The sequence below is a fragment of the Scardinius erythrophthalmus genome (assembly GCF_964197995.2).
Source record: "Scardinius erythrophthalmus genome assembly, chromosome: 19".
NCBI lineage: Eukaryota > Metazoa > Chordata > Actinopteri > Cypriniformes > Leuciscidae > Scardinius > Scardinius erythrophthalmus.
The window spans coordinates 29,786,341-29,810,395 of record NC_138239.1 but is presented as its reverse complement, the minus strand read 5'-3'; the positions used below and the strand labels follow the sequence as shown (position 1 = coordinate 29,810,395).

At 38.9% G+C, this 24,055-nt stretch overlaps 1 protein-coding gene across 1 annotated transcript in view; it reads left to right on the top strand.

Moving 5' to 3' along the window:
- The window catches only part of LOC308679861 (kelch-like protein 29), a 263,473-nt gene that overhangs the window by 87,018 nt on the left and 152,400 nt on the right, over window positions 1-24,055 (top strand). The window contains exon 6 of the mRNA XM_081347670.1: window positions 16,247-16,385. Coding sequence (XP_081203796.1) covers window positions 16,247-16,385 — 139 coding nt within the window. The remainder of the gene's footprint in view (window positions 1-16,246; window positions 16,386-24,055) is intronic.

The following is a 24,055-nucleotide window of genomic DNA, read 5'->3' as shown; positions in this document are numbered from 1 at the left end:
TCAATTTGGGCTGGTTAATTATGAACAATGGGTCAAATTGGGGGGCGGGGACATATGGGGGCGGGGCTCCATTTGGGCTCCTCCCCTAACCGCATGTGGTCTCACTCCAAGCTTTGGGTAAAACTTGAGAGCCCTGCAAACGTTATGCCCTCTTTGATTTTATGTTGGTAAAGTTAGTGAAATATTAGGTTTTATACTTGGTCACAAAAGTGACCGGTGGGAAACACCATAGTCAGAATTCATACAAATTCTTCAATTAGACCTATTTACACAACAGATTCCAAAACATCCATAACATCGTTTTGTCATTTCATGAAGGAGGCTTAGTGAGGTGAAAAGGTTGTCATGTACAAAGTTACACCCTGGAGGAACTTCTGCTTGTTCGGCTAGACCCCTATGGGCTAGTCCATGACTACACTTGGGCCCTGTCCTAGGCCAATTTCAGGGAGATGTGTGTGCACTCATTCAGTGCACTAAAGATGGGCCGTACGTTGTAGAAAGGCTTGTTTGTGGTCATGTGTGGGGCACACCAATTGGTTCTCATGAACAGCTGCCTAATCCTCCAGATAGTTTACCTCTGCATCGCCATTCAATAGTCTACCTGGCAAATGGGTTGTTTCACCCTGGTTACTCCCTAGGGCCTTTTATTGGCTTTTTATTGTGGGCCTTTTTTTTGTGGCCAGCCTTAATTAAGGCACATCTGTGCAATAATCATGCTGTCTAATCAGCATCTTGATATGCCACACCTGTGAGGTGGATGGATTATCTCGGCAAAGGAGAAGTGCTCACTAACACAGATTTAGACAGATTTGTGAACAATATTTGAAAGAAAAATAGGCCTTTTGTGTACATAGAAAAAGTTTTAGATCTTTGAGACTCAGCTCATGAAAAATCGGGGCAAAAACAAAAGTGTTGTGTTTATAATTTTGTTCAGTGTAGGATTAACAGCCAAAACCTGTGTTTTCAATTTAAGCACTGTGTTATACTACTGGTCACATTTGTGACTGTTAACAAATTTACACGTCTTACGAGCAAAATATATATGCAGGAGTATAATTCTCAAAATATATCAGTAGTAGACCCTTTAAAGAATATATGTACAAAATATGATTGTTCTATCTGATAATTAAAATGTTTTACATACTACTTTTTGTAGTAGTCTGAGGAAGACATCTTCTTCTAGATGTGCAAGCAGGAAGTAAACTGATCTGGTCATGTGACCTTTCACACTAGTCACATGACATTAATACATTTTAATCAAGACAATAAATTTTTTCATTTAAAAGTTGAATTTCTTGCCCAAAGCCAAAAACAACATTTTTAGAGCTTCCAAAAATAAGAAAAAAGATGTGGTCACAATTGTGACTGGTGGTATTAAACACGGTGTATTAATACTTTCTGTTTGGTTCAGTTCAATGTCGGTCATCGTCAGTGTTAAGATGGTTGTGTTAGTTTTCCCATTGTATTCCTGCGGGTTTCTAATTAAAGACTGTTTCTGAGTTTCCTATGTTGTGAGCTATACTCACTTCAGCCGACCGTGATAGTATCAGTTCAGTATCAGTTCCAAAAATAAATGTAGCGGTATCAGACTCATTCTGGAAAAAGTGGTATCGGTGCATCCCTAGTAAAAACAGTAATGTTGTGAAATATCATTACAATTTGAAATAACTGTTTTCTATATGAATGTATTTAAAAATGTTATTATTCCTGTGATGCAATGCTGGATTTTCAGCATCATTACTCCAGTCCTCAGTGTCACATGATCATTCAGAAATTATTCTAATATGCTAGTTTGCTGCTCAAGAAACAGGTTATATTTATTTCTTATTTGAAACTGATTTTTTTTTTTTTGTAACATTGTAAATGACTTTACGGTCACATTTAATGTGTCCATGCTGAATAAAATTATTAATTGTATTAATTCCTTCAAACTTTTGAATAGCAGCTCACTAAGTTTTAGAACAGAACTAGTGTATATTGTAGCTGGATACATTATACTTCAGAAATGAGACTTCTGCAGTTATGTGTGTTTTGGTAATTTCGAGTTTATGAGTGTTAATGCTTCTAGCCATAGAAGCTCAATTTCATGCATTGTTGCTTGCCGGATTGTGTCAGAACACAATTCCTAATGCAACGCGACTACAAGTCACATTCTGAGCTGTGCCACAAGGGACAGTAGCGATCATTAGCATAAACTGCCTTCCTCCACAGTCGGTTTTCTCTTTTAGGCAAACTATTGTCATGACAGAGCAGGGATTTGAAGAGAATCTTTAGGAGGTTTGTTAAAGTTACCGTTGACATAAATAGCAGCTAGCTGAATAATATTACATCTGTTTTAATGTCATTTAAAATCAGAGAATATTGCTCCCCTTGAGTACTAAGGTTTGTTTACACACAAATATTTGCATCTGCTTATGTGCATACAACACAGTTTTGAGTGCCATTGCTGCAGTGGACTTAAATTCATCATGTACTGACACAAGTTCCCTTCCCTTTCAAACCAATGTGATGTTACCAAAAAGATCATAAAATTAAATAAGTGTTTTTTTGGCACATTTGTTACAGTGAAATTCTGGTCACATTGTTGTGTTGTCATCTACCGTTGCTGCACAGCGCTCATAAGTAAAAGAGGGATTCTTGATGTAGGCTGGCGGAGCGAGATGTAATATTTCCTAGGAATGTAAGGCAAACGTTTTGAATAATGTTCACTTATGAATTGTGCACAATAAGATCAGTAACATGTATTAAGAAAGTAAATAATGTGAAATTAAAGAATAAAATCAGAAAAGTAACAAATACTTGCAATAGTTTCTCCTTTCACATGTGAGAGCTGCATGATTGACTTAATCTGAGAAAAAAAGAGATTGTACAATAGTCTCTTTCAGACAGCTATGGTTTATATGCATGTATTCTGACCTTCGCAGTGTGTGTGGCCTATCAGAGAGCGCGCTCCAGATCTTCTCATCTCATATCTATAGCTCCACTGTTATCGATTCACAGCTCTTTTGTTCTGGAAGGACATGTTTCACAAGTTGTGAGCCTTCTTTCCAGTTCCACAGAAAGAGGAAAGTGCTCTTGGAGGATCGGCAGACTGAATCAGATGAATGCATTTCTTCTCAGCTTTACACTTTTGAGCCATTCAGAAGTGTCTTTATGCATTTTAAAGCACACAAATGTAAACACAAAGGAAATGCATTGCCTTACAACATTATCTGGAGCATAATGTTATGGATGTACACTACAGTGGTGTCTACGAGTTGTTTTGACCATTTAAAGGGGACCTATTATGCAAAATTCACTTTTGTATGGTGTTTGGACATAAATGTGTGTTGGCAGTGTGTGTACACAACCACCCTACAGTGATAAAAATCCACTCACTCCTTTTTTTTTTAATCCCCATAAATCATAAGCAGTCTCTCCAAATGACCTGTTTTCAGAATGTGGCTTTAGTGACATCACTAAAGCCACAGGCCCCACCCACGAGTGTTGACTGACACTGCCGTTATAACTTAGACCCGCCCTGATCGAGTTCATTGCGAGTTGTACACATCCGCCATTGCTGCAGCAATGCACTCACGAGAAGCGTCGAAGCATCTCCCAAGCGTTGAATGTGTTTTAGCTGGATGTATTCATTCACATAGCTCTCTATTTACTCTTGAAATCTGCCAGCCACTGAAGACGAGGTGGATTCATTTTGTTTTCAAAGAAAATGCTCCCTCAACTCTACAGAAATTTATGTAAGTTACTTATGCACTTCTTATACTGTTTACTCAGCTCTAACAGTGATTTTCTGAAGAAAAACTGATGCTTCATCTTTTGTGTGACATACAGTAAACTTTATTAAACTCATCAGTATATTTTGTGTCATCATTCAGACAATTCATATCGTCAGACGGAGTCCTACAGCAGGCTTGCATTAAGCAATGCCAAATAGGTTATAATCGTAATTAAACTAAACTATACCTGTTCCAACTCCATACAGCATATATTCTCTGACTCTGTAGGCATTTTTATGGTCGAAATGAACACCATTACTGTGACTGTCTGTTTTATTATTATCATCTTCCCTGTTCTGGCTCTGATCGCGGCTGCTTAGGCTCCGCCCCCTGTGCCGTGAACCAGCAGCTCATTAGCATTAAAGGAGAAGCACTAAAACAGTGCGTTTTTCACAGACCCAAAAAATGATGATTTAAACGTGCTGTAAATAAAATTATGTTGGGTATTTTGAGCTAAAACTTCACATACACACTCTGGGGACATCAGAGACTTATTTTACATCTTGTGAAAAGGGGCATAATAATGCCCTTTAATGCTAATTTAATGTCAGAAGATGATCATGAATTGAGAGCATCTTGTGCTTCGGAAGGAGCAAGAAAGTCACAAAATGTACTTATTATTATCTTATTAACGTACTATCAGTTGTGCAAAACTTTCAATATTTATTTTTCATTTTGTGTCTTCGCTTTTCTTTGTCTTTAGTTTTTTTTAAATTTGTACCCCACTGTACAGTCTTTTTGCACTGGTTAAAACAAATGATTCATACACAAATGTTAATAACAATTACAAATGTGTTAATTTTCCTTTTAAATGTTCCTTCCTGGTCCCAGTAGATTGTCCTGTGCTATTTTATGATTATGGCCTTCTCCCGAGAACACTGACCCAGTTAAATAGAGAATAATTTCCTGCCATCCATTCTATCCCTGGCTCAAATTAATAGGGAACATTTTAGGCAGATAATCACATCACCTTTCCCTTATTAGTTTGTCAGACGTCTGCGGAACAGCTGTCAGAAGCATGTGACGTATAGCTTTAATGATGCTGAGATGCTTATACCAGCCAATTATTCAAATTATTGCATGGAAGCAAGCACATGAAATGCAGAAGTGACTTTGAAAGTTTATTTTCAGAAGCGCTATATGCTTTGTTGCACATAACTGTGTCTCCTCGTACATCGGCTGTTGTTTGTGGTCTGTTCTTATTAGTCATGAATACCTGTCACAATCACAGCGTTTTGCTGTTTAAGGGGCTTTGGGAGTTGCTGAAGTTATTCCAGAACATAAAGTCATTTTGCATTGGGTTCAGAGATGATTAATTATACATAAAGCATGTCAGATATGACTCATGCACATACACACCATTTAATTACTATTTGATGAGCATAATTTCCTGGACATGAGGAAGTTTTGGACTAATCTTGGACTTAAAAAGACCATGTTGTAATGTTTACCCAGAAGTGTTTTATCCCATACATATATACAGTCAAACCTAAATTTATTCAGACACCTTGCTATCCTAACTTACATAAATGCACTATTCTCAGAATGTTTTCCTTATAACATCCAGTAAATGCTTACCTGTAAGTGTTTAGAAGCTTCTGTAACCTCTCTACTGCAATCTTGGCCCATTCCTCGCTTGAAAAAAACTTCCAGATTACTCATAATCTTTGGTTTTCATGTTGTCCACTGCTCTCTTCAAATTCCACTGAATGTTTTCAATGAGATTTAACCCTCTGGGGTCTAAGGTGTTTTTGGGGCCCTTGTGATGTTTTGACATGCCCTGACATTTGTGCTTTTTTCAGTTATTTATAAACATGATAATGACAAAGGTGTAAATTCACTCTATATAGCACAAACAGGGCTACCATAATGTGTGAGAAACATGAGTGTAGATGTTTGTATTTTTAAGAGAATAATGTTTATGCGTGGTTATTGGAAAAAATAAAAATGAAAGTTGCTGAAATAAGACCACAAAACTCATACTAAATATGTGTCAATAAGACTTTTGACTAATGGATGTTGTTGCTTCGAGTTCTGGCTTCAAAATTATGTGAAAATAGTCTTGCTTTATTGTTCACATAAAACAATACATTGATTTAAATTGTGTAAAACAGGTTTTGCTTGGAAAGCCAATATGCGTGGGGGTCGTAAAGGGGGAGTAGTTTACACCTGAGAATACAATAGCCGCGTTTCCACTGTCGGGCCAGGGCCGGGCCAGGGCTTTAAACGGGCCGTGCCGGGCTAATGGCCTCGGGCCAATAGCACCGGGCATGCGTTTCCACTGTCGGGCCAGAAGCTCCACAGCGCTTCACTAAAACACACCCGTAACACGCCTCTCTGGGACAACGTCACACTAACCCATCATTTCACCAACAAATGGAAGTTTTATCAGAAAACTAATCAGAAATCACTGGAAACAGCGTTGAAAACAAACACGATAAAAGCGGCCGTTTGCTAGCTTTTTTTTGTTTGTTTGTTTAGCAGCTACTTGAATATTTAAAACCCAAGCATCGATGTTTTACCACAGGTTTACAATAAAAAGTGATACATTGATCATAATGAATTAATTTGTGTAAAAATTGCACATTAGTCACTCAGAAATAAATTACCGTTAGGTCTATTTCACAAAAGAAAGAGGACACACTTACTTTTTCAGTCGCGTCTGTTTCTTTAGCCTATCTGGTAACTCAGTTACAGGACATATTTACATCACATTTAGAAAAAATGATAATTTCTACAAATATATGCCATACGACCTGAGGAGCTTTAGCACTCTCTCGACTCCCATACAGATATTTTCAGTCAGAGAAACAGAGGAAGCTCCCGAAAAAAAAAGTTACTTTATTTTTTGATAGTCCGGTTTAAAGAGACGAGGCGTACGCTATGACAGATAAAATAAAAACATGACTGTGATAGCCTTTAATATTGGTCTGATTTCTTGAAGCGTTCGCTGTTGTTTTTTTTACTATGCGTATCTTCAAGCGTTTACTATGTTTACTATGGTAACGGCTAGCGCGCATAGTCTTTTGCATCACAAACAGAAGGCATTCAAACATGAACGCGATTTTAAATTATTTTATTTTTTAATCTTTAATGCTGACAGAATCATCCGGCGCTGCCGTCTCCCAACGGTAAACTCCTCCTCTGTTGGTGACCACTCCTCTAGCCCGAGCTGGCCCACTTTGGCCCAAGGTATTCGACGGGCCAGAAATCCTGGCCGTTGGCCCCGAGTAAGCCCCGATCAAGCCCCGGAAGTGACAGTGGAAACGCGACTGGCCCTGGCACGCACTAGCACGGCCCGGCCCTGGCCCGACAGTGGAAACGCGGCTAATGTCCCACCCATTATGCATAATGAGCCATTCATTCAGGTGTGACACTGACTGAGCCACAATGCAAGGACAAAAGATATATTTAGAAGAAGACTTATATTGACCATTTAAGATTTTGCTTACATCTATCTTATAAATATGTTTAGCTATTTTATTAAAAAGGTTACAATTACAACAATAATTACAATTTCAATTACAATATTTCAAGTGTACTCTTTCTTTGTTAAAAAAAAATGATTATAGGCCTACTTTTTATCATATGTATTCATTAGTTTGAATATAGCCAACATTGGAACAGCTAACATCTTAGTTGATGACTTTATTTTTGACAAAAATAGTATTATATATATATATATATATATATATATATATATATATATATATATATATATATATATATATATATATATATATATATATATATATATATATATATGAAAGGCCGTGCAAGCCAAAATCCATTATTCTACTCTCACACACATACATTCTCCTTTCACATACATACATTTCTACTCTCTCACACACATACATTCTCCTTTCACATACATACATTTCTACTCACACACACATACATTCTCCTTTCACATACATACATTTTACTCTTATGCAAATGTATTCAAAGTGTGCATTTATTATAATACATAAATAAATAATAAATGTATGTAAGAAGAAAATGTATGTATGTCTGAAAAAAAATGTGTGTATGTAAGAGAATAATGTATGTATGTGTGAGAGAAAGTATAGTGGAAACGGAAGGCGTATAGTGGAAACAGAAGGCAGGTCTGGCGAGCCGCGAGCCGGTTTGAAAATACAAGGTATAGAGTTGGTGTATGTTAATTGGGCCTCCCTGAAATGTTAATGTCAGTATTGTTTTATTTGGTGGAATACACGTTTCATTTTCTGTGACCATACAGTTCAGATAAATGTGTAATGTGAGTTTACTGAAAGAGCGTTTCACTTTTTGACAAGAAGTCACACTACCAGCTTTTTCAATGCTGTGAAACAAAACGAATTTATTGTTGTCTTTGTTGAATTTGCAGATTGTACAGTGTGTGACAGAAATAAAAAGTATATGTGCCACCAGAAAAACAGCCTCTTCTGTGTGTGCAACAGGACATAACTGTTCTTAGACCTGATTCTTTGTCTGGATTCATAAGCAGTCCGCACTACATTTAAACATCCATATAATGACTCCAATGTATACTGCTGCTCTATTTCTTGAATCCTCAACAAATCTTGAGACTGACAGAAATCCACATAGGGTTTGAATGTGAGCACAGAGATCTCAATGCAGCCTATCATGCACAAAATAATCTGTTTCTCTTTGCATTTGGTCAATACATTGGTCAGCACATTATTAAAAAAATGTCTGATTTCATGTTCATTGCTACTTACTCCAAAAAGTAAAAACGGTAACTGAAAAGAAAACAGGATTACTTTGAATAGCATTAGCATCATTGTAAATTTGTGATGAAGAGCTGAGCAAGTCTTGCATATGTATTTCTGGGTATGAGAGTGTATACAGTATGTATATATGAAAGGAAAATGTATGTGTGTGTGAGCAGAAATGTATGTGTGTGTGAGAGAGTAGAAATGTATGTATGTGAAAGGAGAATGTATGTGTGTGTGTGTGTGTGCGTATAGAAATGTATGTATGTGAAAGGAGAATGTATGTGTGTGAGAGTAGAAATGTATGTATGTGAAAGGAGAATGTATGCGTGTGTGTGCGTATAGAAATGTATGTATGTGAAAGGAGAATGTATGTGTGTGAGAGTAGAAATGTATGTATGTGAAAGGAGAATGTATGTGTGTGACAGTAGAAATGTATGTATGTGAAAGGAGAATGTATGTGTGTGACAGTAGAAATGTAAGTATGTGACAGTAGAAATGTATGTGTGTGACAGTAGAAATGTATGTATGTGAAAGGAGAATGTATGTGTGTGACAGTAGAAATGTCTGTATGTGAAAGGAGAATGTATGTGTGTGACAGTAGAAATGTATGTATGTGAAAGGAGAATGTATGTGTGTGACAGTAGAAATGTATGTATGTGAAAGGAGAATGTATGTATGTGACAGTAGAAATGTATGTATGTGAAAGGAGAATGTATGTGTGTGAGAGTAGAAGAATGGATTTTGGCTTGTACGGCCCCTCATATGTTTGTGTATATATATATATATAGAGAGAGAGAGAGAGAGAGAGAGAGAGAGAGAGAGAGAGAGAGAGAGAGAGAGCCCAAATCTGCTTCTGTATGTGTATATATATATATATATATATATATATATATATATATATATATATATATATATATATATATGTATGTATGTATGTGTATATATATATACAGTGAGGAAAATAAGTATTTGAACACCCTGCTATTTTGCAAGTTCTCCCACTTAGAAATCATGGAGGGGTCTGAAATTGTCATCGTAGGTGCATGTCCACTGTGAGAGACATAATCTAAAAAAAAAAATCCAGAAATCACAATGTATGATTTTTTAACTATTTATTTGTATGATACAGCTGCAAATAAGTATTTGAACACCTGAGAAAATCAATGATAATATTTGGTACACTAGCCTTTGTTTGCAATTACAGAGGTCAAACGTTTCCTGTAGTTTTTCACCAGGTTTGCACACACTGCAGGAGGGATTTTGGCCCACTCCTCCACACAGATCTTCTCTAGATCAGTCAGGTTTCTGGGCTGTCGCTGAGAAACACAGAGTTTGAGCTCCCTCCAAAGATTCTCTTTTGGGTTTAGGTCTGGAGACTGGCTAGGCCACGCCAGAACCTTGATATGCTTCTTACAGAGCCATTCCTTGGTTATCCTGGCTGTGTGCTTCGGGTCATTGTCATGTTGGAAGACCCAGCCTCGACCCATCTTCAGCCCTCTAACTGAGGGAAGGAGGTTGTTCCCCAAAATCTCGCAATACATGGCCCCGGTCATCCTCTCCTTAATACAGTGCAGTCGCCCTGTCCCATGTGCAGAAAAACACCCCCAAAGCATAATGCTACCACCCCCATGCTTCACAGTAGGGATGGTGTTCTTGGGATGGTATTCATCATTCTTCTTCCTCCAAACACGTTTAGTGGAATTATGACCAAAAAGTTCTATTTTGGTCTCATCTGACCACATGACTTTCTCCCATGACTCCTCTGGATCATCCAAATGGTCATTGGCAAACTTAAGACGGGCCTTGACATGTGCTGGTTTAAGCAGGGGAACCTTCCGTGCCATGCGTGATTTCAAACCATGATGTCTTAGTGTATTACCAACAGTAACCTTGGAAACGGTGGTCCCAGCTCTTTTCAGGTCATTGACCAGCTCCTCCCGTGTAGTTCTGGGCTGATTTCTCACCTTTCTTAGGATCATTGAGACCCCACGAGGTGAGATCTTGCATGGAGCCCCAGTCCGAGGGAGATTGACAGTCATGTTTAGCTTCTTCCATTTTCTAATGATTGTTCCAACAGTGGACCTTTTTTCACCAAGCTGCTTGGCAATTTCCCCGTAGCCCTTTCCAGCCTTGTGGAGGTGTACAATTTTGTCTCTAGTGTCTTTGGACAGCTCTTTGGTCTTGGCCATGTTAGTAGTTGGATTCTTACTGATTGTATGGGGTGGACAGGTGTCTTTATGCAGCTAACGACCTCAAACAGGTGCATCTAATTTAGGTTAATAAATGGAGTGGAGGTGGACATTTTAAAGGCAGACTAACAGGTCTTTGAGGGTCAGAATTCTAGCTGATAGACAGGTGTTCAAATACTTATTTGCAGCTGTATCATACAGATAAATAGTTAAAAAATCATATATTGTGATTTCTGGATTTTTTTTTTTTAGATTATGTCTCTCACAGTGGACATGCACCTACGATGACAATTTCAGACCCCTCCATGATTTCCAAGTGGGAGAACTTGCAAAATAGCAGGGTGTTCAAATACTTATTTTCCTCACTGTATATACAGTGCTATGCATAAGTTTAGACACCCATGCTAAAGTTGACTAAAAAGAGGAATAAAAAATCATCTTTTGGGAATTGAACTTAATGCCTTAATTTAAAAAAAAATAGGAAAAATCCAACCTTTAAGGACACCAATTTTCTTTGTGAATGAATAATGTATTGTAAATAAATAAATGTTCTTCCTTAAAATACAGGGTGCATAAGTTTGGACACCCCTATGTTAAATTCCCATAGAGGCAGGCTGATTTTTATTTTTAAGTTTTTTTTTTTTTATTTTATTTTTAGGATACTATGCATCCTGATAAAGTTCCCTTGGCCTTTGGAATTAAAATAGCCCCACATCATCACATAGCCTTCACCATACCTAGAGATTGGCATGGGGTACTTTCCATAAGATCATCTCTCACTGCAAATCAAACTAGCTATTAGGCTAACTGAAATAAAACCATGCCAATCTCTAGGTATGGTGAAGGCTATGTGATGATGTGGGGCTATTTTAATTCCAAAGGCCAAGGGAACTTTATCAGGATGCATAGTATCCTAAAAATAAAATAAAAAAAAATACTTAAAAATAAAAATCTGCCTGCCTCTATGGGAATTTAACATAGGGGTGTCCAAACTTATGCACCCTGTATTTTAAGGAAGAACATTTATTTATTTATGATACATTATTCATTCACAAAGAAAATTGGTGTCCTTAAAGGTTGGATTTTTCCTAATTTTTTAAATTAAGGCATTAAGTTCAGTTTCCAAAAGATGATTTTTTATTCCTCTTTTTAGTCAACTTTAGTATGGGTGTCTAAACTTATGCATAGCACTGTATATATATATATATATATATATATATATATATGTGTATGTACAGTGAGGAAAATAAGTATTTGAACACCCTGCTATTTTGCAAGTTCTCCCACTTAGAAATCATGGAGGGGTCTGAAATTGTCATCGTAGGTGCATGTCCACTGTGAGAGACATAATCTAATAAAAAAATCCAGATATCACAATGTATGATTTTTTAACTATTTATTTGTATGATACAGCTGCAAATAAGTATTTGAACACCTGAGAAAATCAATGTTAATATTTGGTACAGTAGCCTTTGTTTGCAATTACAGAGGTCAAACGTTTCCTGTAGTTTTTCACCAGGTTTGCACACACTGCAGGAGGGATTTTGGCCCACTCCTCCACACAGATCTTCTCTAGATCAGTCAGGTTTCTGGGCTGTCGCTGAGAAACACGGAGTTTGAGCTCCCTCCAAAGATTCTCTATTGGGTTTAGGTCTGGAGACTGGCTAGGCCACGCCAGAACCTTGATATGCTTCTTACAGAGCCACTCCTTGGTTATCCTGGCTGTGTGCTTCGGGTCATTGTCATGTTGGAAGACCCACCCTCGACCCAACTTCAATGCTCTAACTGAGGGAAGGAGGTTGTTCCCCAAAATCTCGCAATACATGGCCCAATACATGGGGATTTGGGCATCCTCTCCTTAATACAGTGCAGTCGCCCTCTCCCTTGTGCAGAAAAACACCCCCAAAGCATGATGCTACCACCCCCATGCTTCACAGTAGGGATGGTGTTCTTGGGATGGTACTCATCATTCTTCTTCCTCCAAACACGTTTAGTGGAATTATGACCAAAAAGTTCTATTTTGGTCTCATCTGACCACATGACTTTCTCCCATGACTCCTCTGGATCATCCAAATGGTCATTGGCAAGACGGGCCTTGACATGTGCTGGTTTAAGCAGGGGAACCTTCCGTGCCATGCATGATTTCAAACCATGACGTCTTAGTGTATTACCAACAGTAACCTTGGAAACGGTGGTCCCAGCTCTTTTCAGGTCATTGACCAGCTCCTCCTGTGTAGTTCTGGGCTGATTTCTCACCTTTCTTAGGATCATTGAGACCCCACGAGGTGAGATCTTGCATGGAGCCCCAGTCCGAGGGAGATTGACAGTCATGTTTAGCTTCTTCCATTTTCTAATGATTGCTCCAACAGTGGACCTTTTTTCACCAAGCTGCTTGGCAATTTCCCCGTAGCCCTTTCCAGCCTTGTGGAGGTGTACAATTTTGTCTTTAGTGTCTTTGGACAGCTCTTTGGTCTTGGCCATGTTAGTAGTTGGATTCTTACTGATTGTATGGGGTGGACAGGTGTCTTTATGCAGCTAACGACCTCAAACAGGTGCATCTAATTTAGGTTAATAAATGGAGTGGAGGTGGACATTTTAAAGGCAGACTAACAGGTCTTTGAGGGTCAGAATTCTAGCTGATAGACAGGTGTTCAAATACTTATTTGCAGCTGTATCATACAAATAAATAGTTAAAAAAGCATATATTGTGATTTCTGGATTTTTTTTATTTAGATTATGTCTCTCACAGTGGACATGCACTTACGATGACAATTTCAGACCCCTCCGTGATTTCCAAGTGGGAGAACTTATAGCAAAATAGCAGGGTGTTCAAATACTTATTTTCCTCACTGTATATATATATATATATATAATATATGTATGTATGTATGTATGTATATTTATGTATATGTATATATATGTATATATATATATATATATATATATATATGTATATATATATATATATATATATATATATATATATGTGTATATATATATATATATATATATATATATATATATATATATATATGTGTGTATGTGTGTGTGTGTGTGTGTGTGTGTGTGTATATATATATATATATATATATATATATATATAGAAGCAGATTTGGGCATACTTTATAGTTTCCTGGGCTCTCATTTATAAACCTTTGCTCAGGATCCTTACTAAAACTGTATGTGCGCCTGAAAGATAAGAATGGCGTACGCCAAAAAATATCTAGACTTCTAAAACCGTACGTTCTCCAGAACCTGCACAAAATTCCCTTTATAAATCCCAGTCAGCGATAGATTGTGCGCACATGCATCTCCACCCCAAAATAACCATATATGGAGCTTACAACGCCTAGTTTTACTTTGCATATCATTTGCTATGCATATGCTTATTCATCCACGTGATACCACGTTTAAGAGTAGAAGACATTAGGAAAATATGAGATACTGATGTGCCGTCACATTACATTGATACAAATACTTGATTAGCCTGTCCTTGCCTTGTTTTTGAATAAATAAATCAAAGAGTATAAAATACATTTCAAATGAGAAAGTTTTTCTCAATCTTTTCCACTAAAATAGTATTTTTTTAATTGATTTATATTTTTAATGGAAACAGATAGGCCTTTGTTGTGCATTATTTGCACGAAAATATTTTTTTCAGACAATCTGCTGTTATCATGATAAGAAATTCTCTCTTTAGTTAAAACATTAAAACACAGCATGCAACAGGAAAGGTGTTCAAAGGCATCACATCCACTACAAATGTTTATATTTATTGAATATAAAAAATGTTGTAACTTCTCAGTAATGGTTTCATGTAATTTAAGTGATTAACTCCATTAATGAGAATGGCATATTTAATCTAAATGTTTATATCAGGAGTTAAACAGTTAAAAAACAGTTTAAATCATTCTTATATTTATTTAAACTTTTATTGTGAACATGCACTGTATTTTTGATTAGGACTCATAATGAAGATTTACGGTTTTACTTCATCTGCTGTTAGATATATATGTGTCAGTTTCACTAAATGGGCCAACGGGCTAATAGGCTTGGTGAGTGAAATTATATTTGTATTATCTTTGTGTATATGTATAATTTTCTTTAAATTTTCTGTCTAAAAGTGACCAAAAAGACATTTAACTCCAGCTCCCCATCGGAGTCGCCAAACTGCTCCGTCACCAAATCGTTCGTACACATGGGTCAGAGTTTGTTTACATGCACGCAACTTTTCCCGTCAAGTTTGTTTTTATAAATCACAACTTATGCGTCGGAAGTGGCGTATGCCTCTTTCAGGGCCTGTTTTGTACATACGCAATGGTTATAAATGAGGCCCCTGGTTTGTGACGTCAGCTTCTTAGGACTGATTTTACACCTGCTTCACGACACAATCAGGCAGTCCGTTCCCAGAGTGTCAATCAACGCAGCGTCTCCTTCCCTCTTCAGGGAACCAAGTTTACAGTCGTAACCGAGAGGTTTTCTCGTCCTCACAGTGTCTGTTGTCATTTAGAGGTGGTGTTGCTTTAGTAGATGTTATTTTAGGTCAGCTGGTTATAGACACTTTTTCAGCGGTCTTGGCTATTTTCCCCATTCATTTTATCCATAGGAATTTCTAAATATTATTTTGATGTTGTTCATTTTGTTCTCTAAATGTATACAAATGTCCATGTTGTTGAGTGTGCATGGCTGCATAATTCCTCTAATACTTTCTGGGAGTGGACAGTCACTGTTCTCTTTTTCTTCTCTTTTTTGATGTATGGGTCTCTTTTAAGGATTACAGGTAGTGCTGTCCTTTACCAGAAATTCAGCAGTTAAACATGAGTATTTATTTATTTATTTATTTATTTATTTATTTATTTATTTATTTATTTATGCATTCATTTAATTATTATAAATAAACAAATACATGTAAATAATTATTTGTATTTGTTTATTTTTATTAATTAATTAATATTTATTTGTTTTGTGATTTTTAGTTTGTATTTATTTATTTATGAAAATATTGACTTTCATATCAGTCAGTAGCCTCTGGGCTCAAGTTAATTCTATTTAAACAGGTTTACATTACGTTTGAAAATGTAATTCTCTAAGGATAGAACATGAATGATTTTTTTTTTCTTTCTTTTTTTTTTCTTTCCAGATCCTGACTGAAGCGCTCCATTGTCTGTGAATGGAAAAGTTCACCCAAAAATAACATTTTTGAAAACAACTGAAAGAAAGCCAAACATATTTATATATTATATATTATTTATATATATATTTATATATATATATTAGATTTTGTTGTAGACATGCACATCTTACTGACAAAAGTTCAGTATTTGTTTCACAATGAAATCACTGAGCACTGACCCTTTTGCTTTTCACTTTTGTTGTTGTTTTTCCTTCATGCTTGATGGTTTTATCCCTATGCTCTAAATCTTTCCCAGCCCTTTACTTGCACAAACAAATCATTTCCTGTTTTTCTTCAAACAATGATTGGTTGTGTCATCATATGCTGTGTGCTTCGATCTCATAAAATACCAAAATCACTGTTTCTCTTCTTTCTCTTGTTCTACAGAAATGTTGAAGGAATTGAACCAGCAGCGGAGAGAGAAAGAGTTTACAGACCTGAAAATAATTGTTGAAGGCAAAGAGTTTGAAGTCCATCAAAATGTTCTAGCTTCCTGCAGCTTGTATTTCAAGGACATGGTCAAAAGGTTTGCTTTCCTCCCGTCCTTGATCTTTTCTGTTCTTTTCGTAGGGTGCATTTGTGTCGCCTCCTTTTCCCTCCCCATCTCTTGCAGGTCTGAAGACATCGGTTCCTGTCACAGGGCCAGTAGCCATTCTGTCTGTTCCACCAACGAATGTATTTCTCTGCTGAAAAAGGTCAAGGCTTGGACCAATCTGACACTTTCACCTCCATTTATTAAGTGTGCCAATTTGCATTTTAATGGGCGAAGAAGTTCCATGACTGGGGGTTTGTGTTTGAAGTGCTTTGTAAATGTCAAAACAAATGAAAAACAGATTTTAGGAGTACGTTTGGCATGGCATCAGCGCTGTGCTCCGGATGTCTATGTCAAGTGCTTAGACGGGATGTTTTAGTCGTCCCACTTCACCTTTTACCTGCTGTGACTCACTCCGTATCTGCGTGGAAATTCACACAACGCTTTGAGCGTGCCGTCGGGATTAAGCCAACCTGCAAACTGCACAGATCTCGTTTATGCTTCGGGAAATTCTGTTTCATGCCGACTTGCCGTCTCATATTGATGCTGATCTCAGCAGTCGGATATCCCAGAGCCGTGTGACTGACTGGATGTTGTTTATGAGTAAAAACTGATACAGAATCATGTTTACAGGCAAAGAAATGTACAATCTCAGAATCTTTTTTATATCAGGAGCCCTTCTGGTAAAGCTCTTGGGGAGAATTTTGCTACACATTTACTACAAATTAATGTTTTCACATGCAAATGAGCTTGCAAACAGTTTGCAGTAAATTTGTTGTGAACGGTTGTAACAAACCTTTAAAACTTAAAATGTTTATTTAAATATGACACATTTTGTTTGGTGCTTGACTTTTATTAGCCAGCAAAAAAAAAAAAAAAGTGGAAATATGAACATAACATCTACATTTATCCCACAGTTATTGGGAAAATGTTTCCCAATGTAAAAAGTTTCTCATATTTATATTGATAAAAAGTAAGATGAATCTCCGATAGCTTGTAATGTACATCAGTGAGATATTTATAACAGTATAACAAACTACTTACATAAAAATGCAAAAGTTGTCACTATATCTCCCAATAATATGTTATAGTAAGATTATATTTAATTGCTTAGTATTATGATCAAAATGTTGTAGTTTTAAAACATATAATGCTGTACAATACAATGGTGATTGAGAGATGAATAATAAACTTTAAAAGCCTGATGGATCATATTTGATTCTTACATTTTAATTTATTGTATTATCTATGGATAATTAAGTAAACCTAAGTTGCTTCAGTCCAGTAAGTGTTCATCTTCAAATATAAGTAACAATATAAAAGTTATTCTTACATTTGCTTAAAATAAAAGTCAGTGAAGATTTCACAGCAAAAAGACACAATCTGAAAGGGGACGTTTTTACAATTATACCAAGGCTTTTTACTTGCTAAAAAAAGTCTAAGCTATCATTCAGACGACAGAAGGCATGTAGTAGATTGTGAGCAACATCTTTTTCAGCAATTTTCATATCAAACATCATACAGTAGGTTTTATATGGTCCATATGTTTATGAATCAAAGTACACAACAGTACAAGCCATTGAATGCACTGTACATCTATCCCTATCAGCCTTTTTTCAGTCGCATCAAAACAGTCACAAGAAACAGGGCATTGACTGGCTTGTAACCCTCGTTCCCTGAAGGAGGGAACGGAGACGTAGTCGGACGTACCGACTGATTGGGATCAAGCTTAGGGAGCCTGTCATCTTCGAGTATTGAGAAAACGAGCCAATGCATACATTGGCTTGCAAGCTTTGCATCCACGCTCTGCCCCGCAGCGCGGGTATAATACGGAAGTGGATGCACGCACCCCTTTTTTTTTGCTGAGGAGCCAGGCGGAGCCCGGAGTCAGTGGTGATCCAGCAATAGTGGCGATGGGACTACGTCTCCGTTCCCTCCTTCAGGGAACGAGGGTTACTTACGTAACAAGACATTCCCTTTCAGTTCGGTCACGTTCGTCGTAGTCGTACTGACTGATTGGGATCCCCATTAAAACGTCACTAGTGCTGCCACCTTCCAGTGCCTAGACAAAAGCCTCCTGACCCCCCGCATTATTGAGGTGGAGATAGGACAGGGCTTAGGCCTGGGAAGTCACTGCTATTCCGCAAGATCCACTCAGTTAGACTTGGATAACACTGGGAAAGCGTGCCCTTTCGATGGAAAGAGGGACGCTACGGAGGCCACATCCAGCCCGCAGTGAGGTAACATGTGTAGGTACACATATAGACTGGGCGTTACCGGGCAGTACAAGATATGAAATGTCACTGAGTTGGCTCCAGCCTATAATGGGGAGACGCAACCGGTCAGTGACGGCAGAGCAGGCTCTGCCAAGGGAAGATGCGGGCTCGCCGCAGGGAGCCGTACCGTGGAATAATACACATATGGGATCACCATAGGCATCACAACATATGGGACCCAGCCTAACACAGGTTCCACCAGTGCATACGAGTGTTAGGCCTGGCATCGGACACTCCACCACGTCCGTTGCCGAAGGGTGTGGAGGAACTCAAAAGGGTTCGGCTAAAGAGGAAATTTACTGGAGCAAGAATGGCTCACGTATCCGGTCCTTAGGATGCGAATGGCACAGCAAGCTGACACTTCGAACTGGGCTTACAGTGAAACTGGCTTCATTTGAAGGGAGCCCACGGGAAGCAACCTGCTCGACACATAGGCTATACCGATGCTATAAAGAGGCTAGGCTATAAAGATAAGTTCAAAGAAGGTATAGAGGGGGCGCAAGGCGGATTCAGTCTCCTTGTTCCCCTCAGGAACCTGACGATCAAGTTGTGCTTCCCCACGGATTTGGATCCACTGCATCATGATGTGCGTTAATATAAAGGCAACAAACATTTTGAGGGTGGAGGGAGACAGCCCTCACTCCGACCCATCTTGCAGGAAAGAAAGCACGGAAGTGATTGAACACCCTCTGGGGTCCTCTCAGTGAGAAGAACACCACTCAACAAACAGGTTCCACTTCAGGTCGTAAGCAAGCCTCATTTCTAGAGGGTGTTCTCACAGAAGTCATGGTATCTACGATCATTTTGAGGTAGATCACCTAGAACCTTCGCTTCGGGACCAAACATGGATTTTCCAGAGGTCTGGCGCAGGTGCCAATGGTGCCCCATCCCTGAGATGTCTCAGGAAGGGGTCAGAAAGGGCTGTTGAGAGGAGCATAAGTTTAGGGGGAACTAGGTCCAGTTGGGCCATTAAGGGGCAACTAGAAAGACCTGCTCTTTCTCCTTCCTGACTTAGCACAGTGTTGTGTGGCCAGCTGTGTGCCAGTGACTCCGTGCCGAGGGTCTTCCGCCAGGGCAGGATGTGCCGGATGGCCTCCATCTGCACCTGGACGGCAGAGCACTGTTGGGCACAGTTATCTACCGCCTTTCCGAACAGCCCAACCTGGGAAATAGGGGAGTCCAGGAACCGAACCTTGTCTGCATCCCCCATATCGGCCAGGTTGAGCCAAAGATGGCGCTCCTGGACCACTAAGGTGGACATCGCCAGACCGATCGTGCAAGCCGCAACGGCCATACCCCGGAGGGCGAGGTCGGTGGCGGTGCGGAGCTCACCTATGGGCGTATGGTCTGGGCTACCCTCGTGCATGTCCATGAGTACTTTGACCTGATAGACCTGTAGCAACGCCATGGCATGCAAAGAGGAAGCGGCTTGCCCACAGGCTTTGTAAGCTCTGCCTGTAAGGATGGACGAGAACTCACAGGCCTTAGATGGGAGACGAGGATCTCCCGTCCAAGAGGCAGCGGCCACAGGACACAGGTGTGCCGTGACAGACCGCTCCACTGGAGGGATAGCCTCTTAACACTTCACTGCTTCTCCGTCAAGGGTAGTGAGGGGGGAGGAGCTGTTTAGGCAGAATGGTGCCGTCCACGACCTGGTAAGCTCTCTATGCACTTCGGGAAAGAAGTGCACTGGGGCAGCGGGCTGAGAACCAGCGCGGCCTGCCCCGAGAAACCAATCATCCAACAGAGACTGTTCAGGACACGGTGGAGGGTTCCACGTGAGCCCGACAGCCTTGGCGGCCCTTTTCAGCTTAGCTGACATTTCTGGATCTGGCTCGGGCAACGTTACACTCCCAGAGGGAGATAACGCAGCTGAGTCATCATCTCCAGAGGCCAGCTCACCCTCCGATGCTGCAATCGGCATCCTGTCCTCTGGAGTGGCCCCGAATGAAACGGCTGGTCTGTTCATTACAGAGGGACCAGCGCCGGCTGCGGTGTGATAGAGTGAGGGGCCCACAGGGATTGGTTACCAGGCGGGGAAGCCATCACTATGATCCTCTGATCATCCATCCCACACGGCACCCTAGATGGTAATGGGGACTCCACCTTTGCGGACGAAGGCGAGTCTCGATCTCAACACCGTGATAGTCATGTTCTCGCAATGAGAACATGAACTATCCACAAAATTCGCTTCAGCATGCTGTAATCCCAAACACGTGATGCAACTAATGTCACCGTCAGAGGGGGACAGGGAACGACCGCATCCAGAAACGCACGGGTGGAATGACATCTTGAAAAAGACGCAAACGCACCCGTGTTGCTCTTTCAGAAGAGACCTCCAGATGAAGCACCGACACACTCGCTCGTTGAATGAATCAACACTCTTCAGAGACACTGTCATGAAGACCGATGGGCTCTGAAGCGAAAGACAAGTGATGCGTGCATCCACTTCCGTATTTATACCCGCACTGCGGGGAGGAGCGTGGATGCAAAGCTCGCACGCCAATGTATGCATTGGCTCGTTTTATCAATACTCGAAGATGACCCTAAGGGTGACCCCTATAAGGTAGTACGTCGAACGTGACGTGACGAAGCATTCTAAATTAAATGCAACTTTCATACACATGGAACTCATAGCGGATTATAATTATATATATATATATATATATATATATATATATATATATATATATATATATATATATATATTAGAGGTGGGCATAGATTAATTTTTTTAATCTAGATTAATCTAGATTAATTTTGAAATTAATCTAGATTAATCTAGATTAATTTTGAAATTAATCTAGATTAATCTAGATTAAAATGGCTCATTTGAATTCTGCCGAAGGCATTCAGAATATGTGTGCTACCCAAATAATGACTATAAAAGAACGGTTTCTCAAGCCAGGTGGCGCATTAGACCAGGGGCTCATCTCCTGTTTCCAAAATGAATCACAAACTGCTTGAGAAAGCTGTTCTACTCATAGACTGTAAAAGTTTACTACTGTACTGTTACCGTCCGTAGGCAACATAGGCCTATATTATTATCAACTACTATAGGCTATCAATTAGGGATGGGCGATATGGCCTAAAATGTATATTGTGATATACATTGCAGCCTCTTGCGATAACGATATACAGTATATTATAATAAAACCATTTCAGAACAGGTTACACAGACCCTGCTAAACAACTGCTAAATGTATTTTTTTTAAGGGTATATTTAGTTTTGATAACATATATTGTGCAAAACTGTAAGTATACAACATAATTTTGCAGATAAATAAAATTTAAGTACACTAGCTGCAGAGATCTTAGTAGGTCTAATGTTTATTATAGCTTTGAGCTTATGAAACCCCAAATTTAAAGTTATAATATTGTCTAACTGATGTCTTTTCAGTTAAAAAGAAACACAACAACGATTCTTAAAATCGGGCGTAGACAGAGATTATGTGTTAACGTTACACCACTAAGATATAGGCCTATTGGAATGAGAATAATACGAATTGAATACGATGAATTTGAGGTGGTAGAACGGATTAGTCGTGTGTTAACTTACCGAACCGTTACCCCAGACACTCGGATAGTTTGCTGCTGTTTGTCGGACGGCTTAAATCCGAACCAAGTCCAAATAATGGATGTTTCAGCTTTCACTTTCAGCCGTGTTTACTTAAGATGACGACGAATATGCGTTGCAGCCGGGTCCCTTATTAGACATTCTCTGGCCGGGTTTACCTCGCGGCCGCGGGTAGATTGCGTCATCATAGATTGTAGTATAGAGCCATCTCCCAACCCAACTTGGGGAATAGATTAACGGCGATATTTTTTTTATCGCGCGATAAGAGTCTCGCTGCGTTAACGCCGATAACGGCCCACCACTAATATATATATATATATATATATATATATATATATATATATATATATATATATATATATATATATTTCACCAAGCTAGATCCAAAAGAAGGCATTTTATAAGCCAGCATAATCATGCACATATGATGCCTGTAGGCAGCTCATTAGGTTACAGAACAGACATGTACAGAGTCACACAGTAGCATCGCCATTCAGTTGAAAAATACATTAGCTCTGTGTGTTTCTTTATTTTTTCATAAAGTAGAAAATATGTAATCCTGTCAACAGTTATTAAGGCAATATAATGCATATGAACAGATAGCTTAATCCAGTTCCACCTCAAAGAGTTCAACTGGAAAGTTCAGTCTGACGTTAAAATCAATGGCGAGCCGTGATTTGTAAAGCTTTTGGCATACTAAAACATTCTGAAAACATTCTTGCATTATTTATTTATCATGTATTTCTAGTGGGAAAAATGTGAGTGGTCTTACACTATTTCAGCCTGATTATTTGCTTGTTTACACATTAGAAAAGCTGACTTTAATCTATGAACTTTTAGAGAGAGAAAAAAAACCTATATGATGAATATCAAATCTAAACGAAACATTGATCTTTGAAAATGATACATGCATTGAGCTGTAATCTGAGTTTAATATCAGAGATGTCTCTCGGCCCTTTAATGGGCGAATCCGGCTGAGACTGAAGTCGTTATCAGGGTGTCCGTCGTTTATATCAGTTAAACGAACCGGGTTTATCTAATCGTCTATAAAGAACACCTGCTATATTTGTCGTTCTCAGAGAAAACATGCATTAAAAAGTGATTCATCCATTTAGCAAATCATGCACTAAGTGGATCTGCGTTTGAATGTAATATGTAGCCATTAGCACTTCCTCGTTCACATTGATAGAAGGCAGCGCCGCTTATGAATTTCACAATATCTCCAGAGATTCACCCTGTCTGATGGATTTTATTGAATATTTGTGCTTTGTTTCTGGCAGTGCATCCATCATATTGCCACTTGCTGAGTGTTTCCACGTATATATTAGCATAGACACTACGTTATTAGTCTGAGACGGATAGCTGGCATTGAAGAGCCCACTTTAGTTTGGCAGCTCTTGATTTGTTTTGTTCCATCTAAAAGTACACTTAACTCAGGAGTTCTAGTGGTTTGATATCTACTAGCTGCTTTTGTTTTGATTCTTTTATAATTTGTCATGTATGCAATAAGGAATACAGTATAGGCATACGTTTAAATGGTTTAGAGCAATGGGTTCAAAACTTGCAATCCAAATTAGGCTGGATGTCCTGACCAGCTAAAGAAGTAAACTATACATAAAGCTGGGTTAGAAAAGTAGGATCTTGTTCAGTACGACTCTTGAAAGAGTAAAAAAGGGGGCTGAGTAGCGCGGCGGGGGCTGAGTAGCGCGGCAGATGGCTGAGTAGCGCGAGATTCCACGCAGAGAGAGTGAGATTCATCATGGCGGCACACGCTCACTGAGAGAGAGCTGTACCAACTGTATTAACTGCAC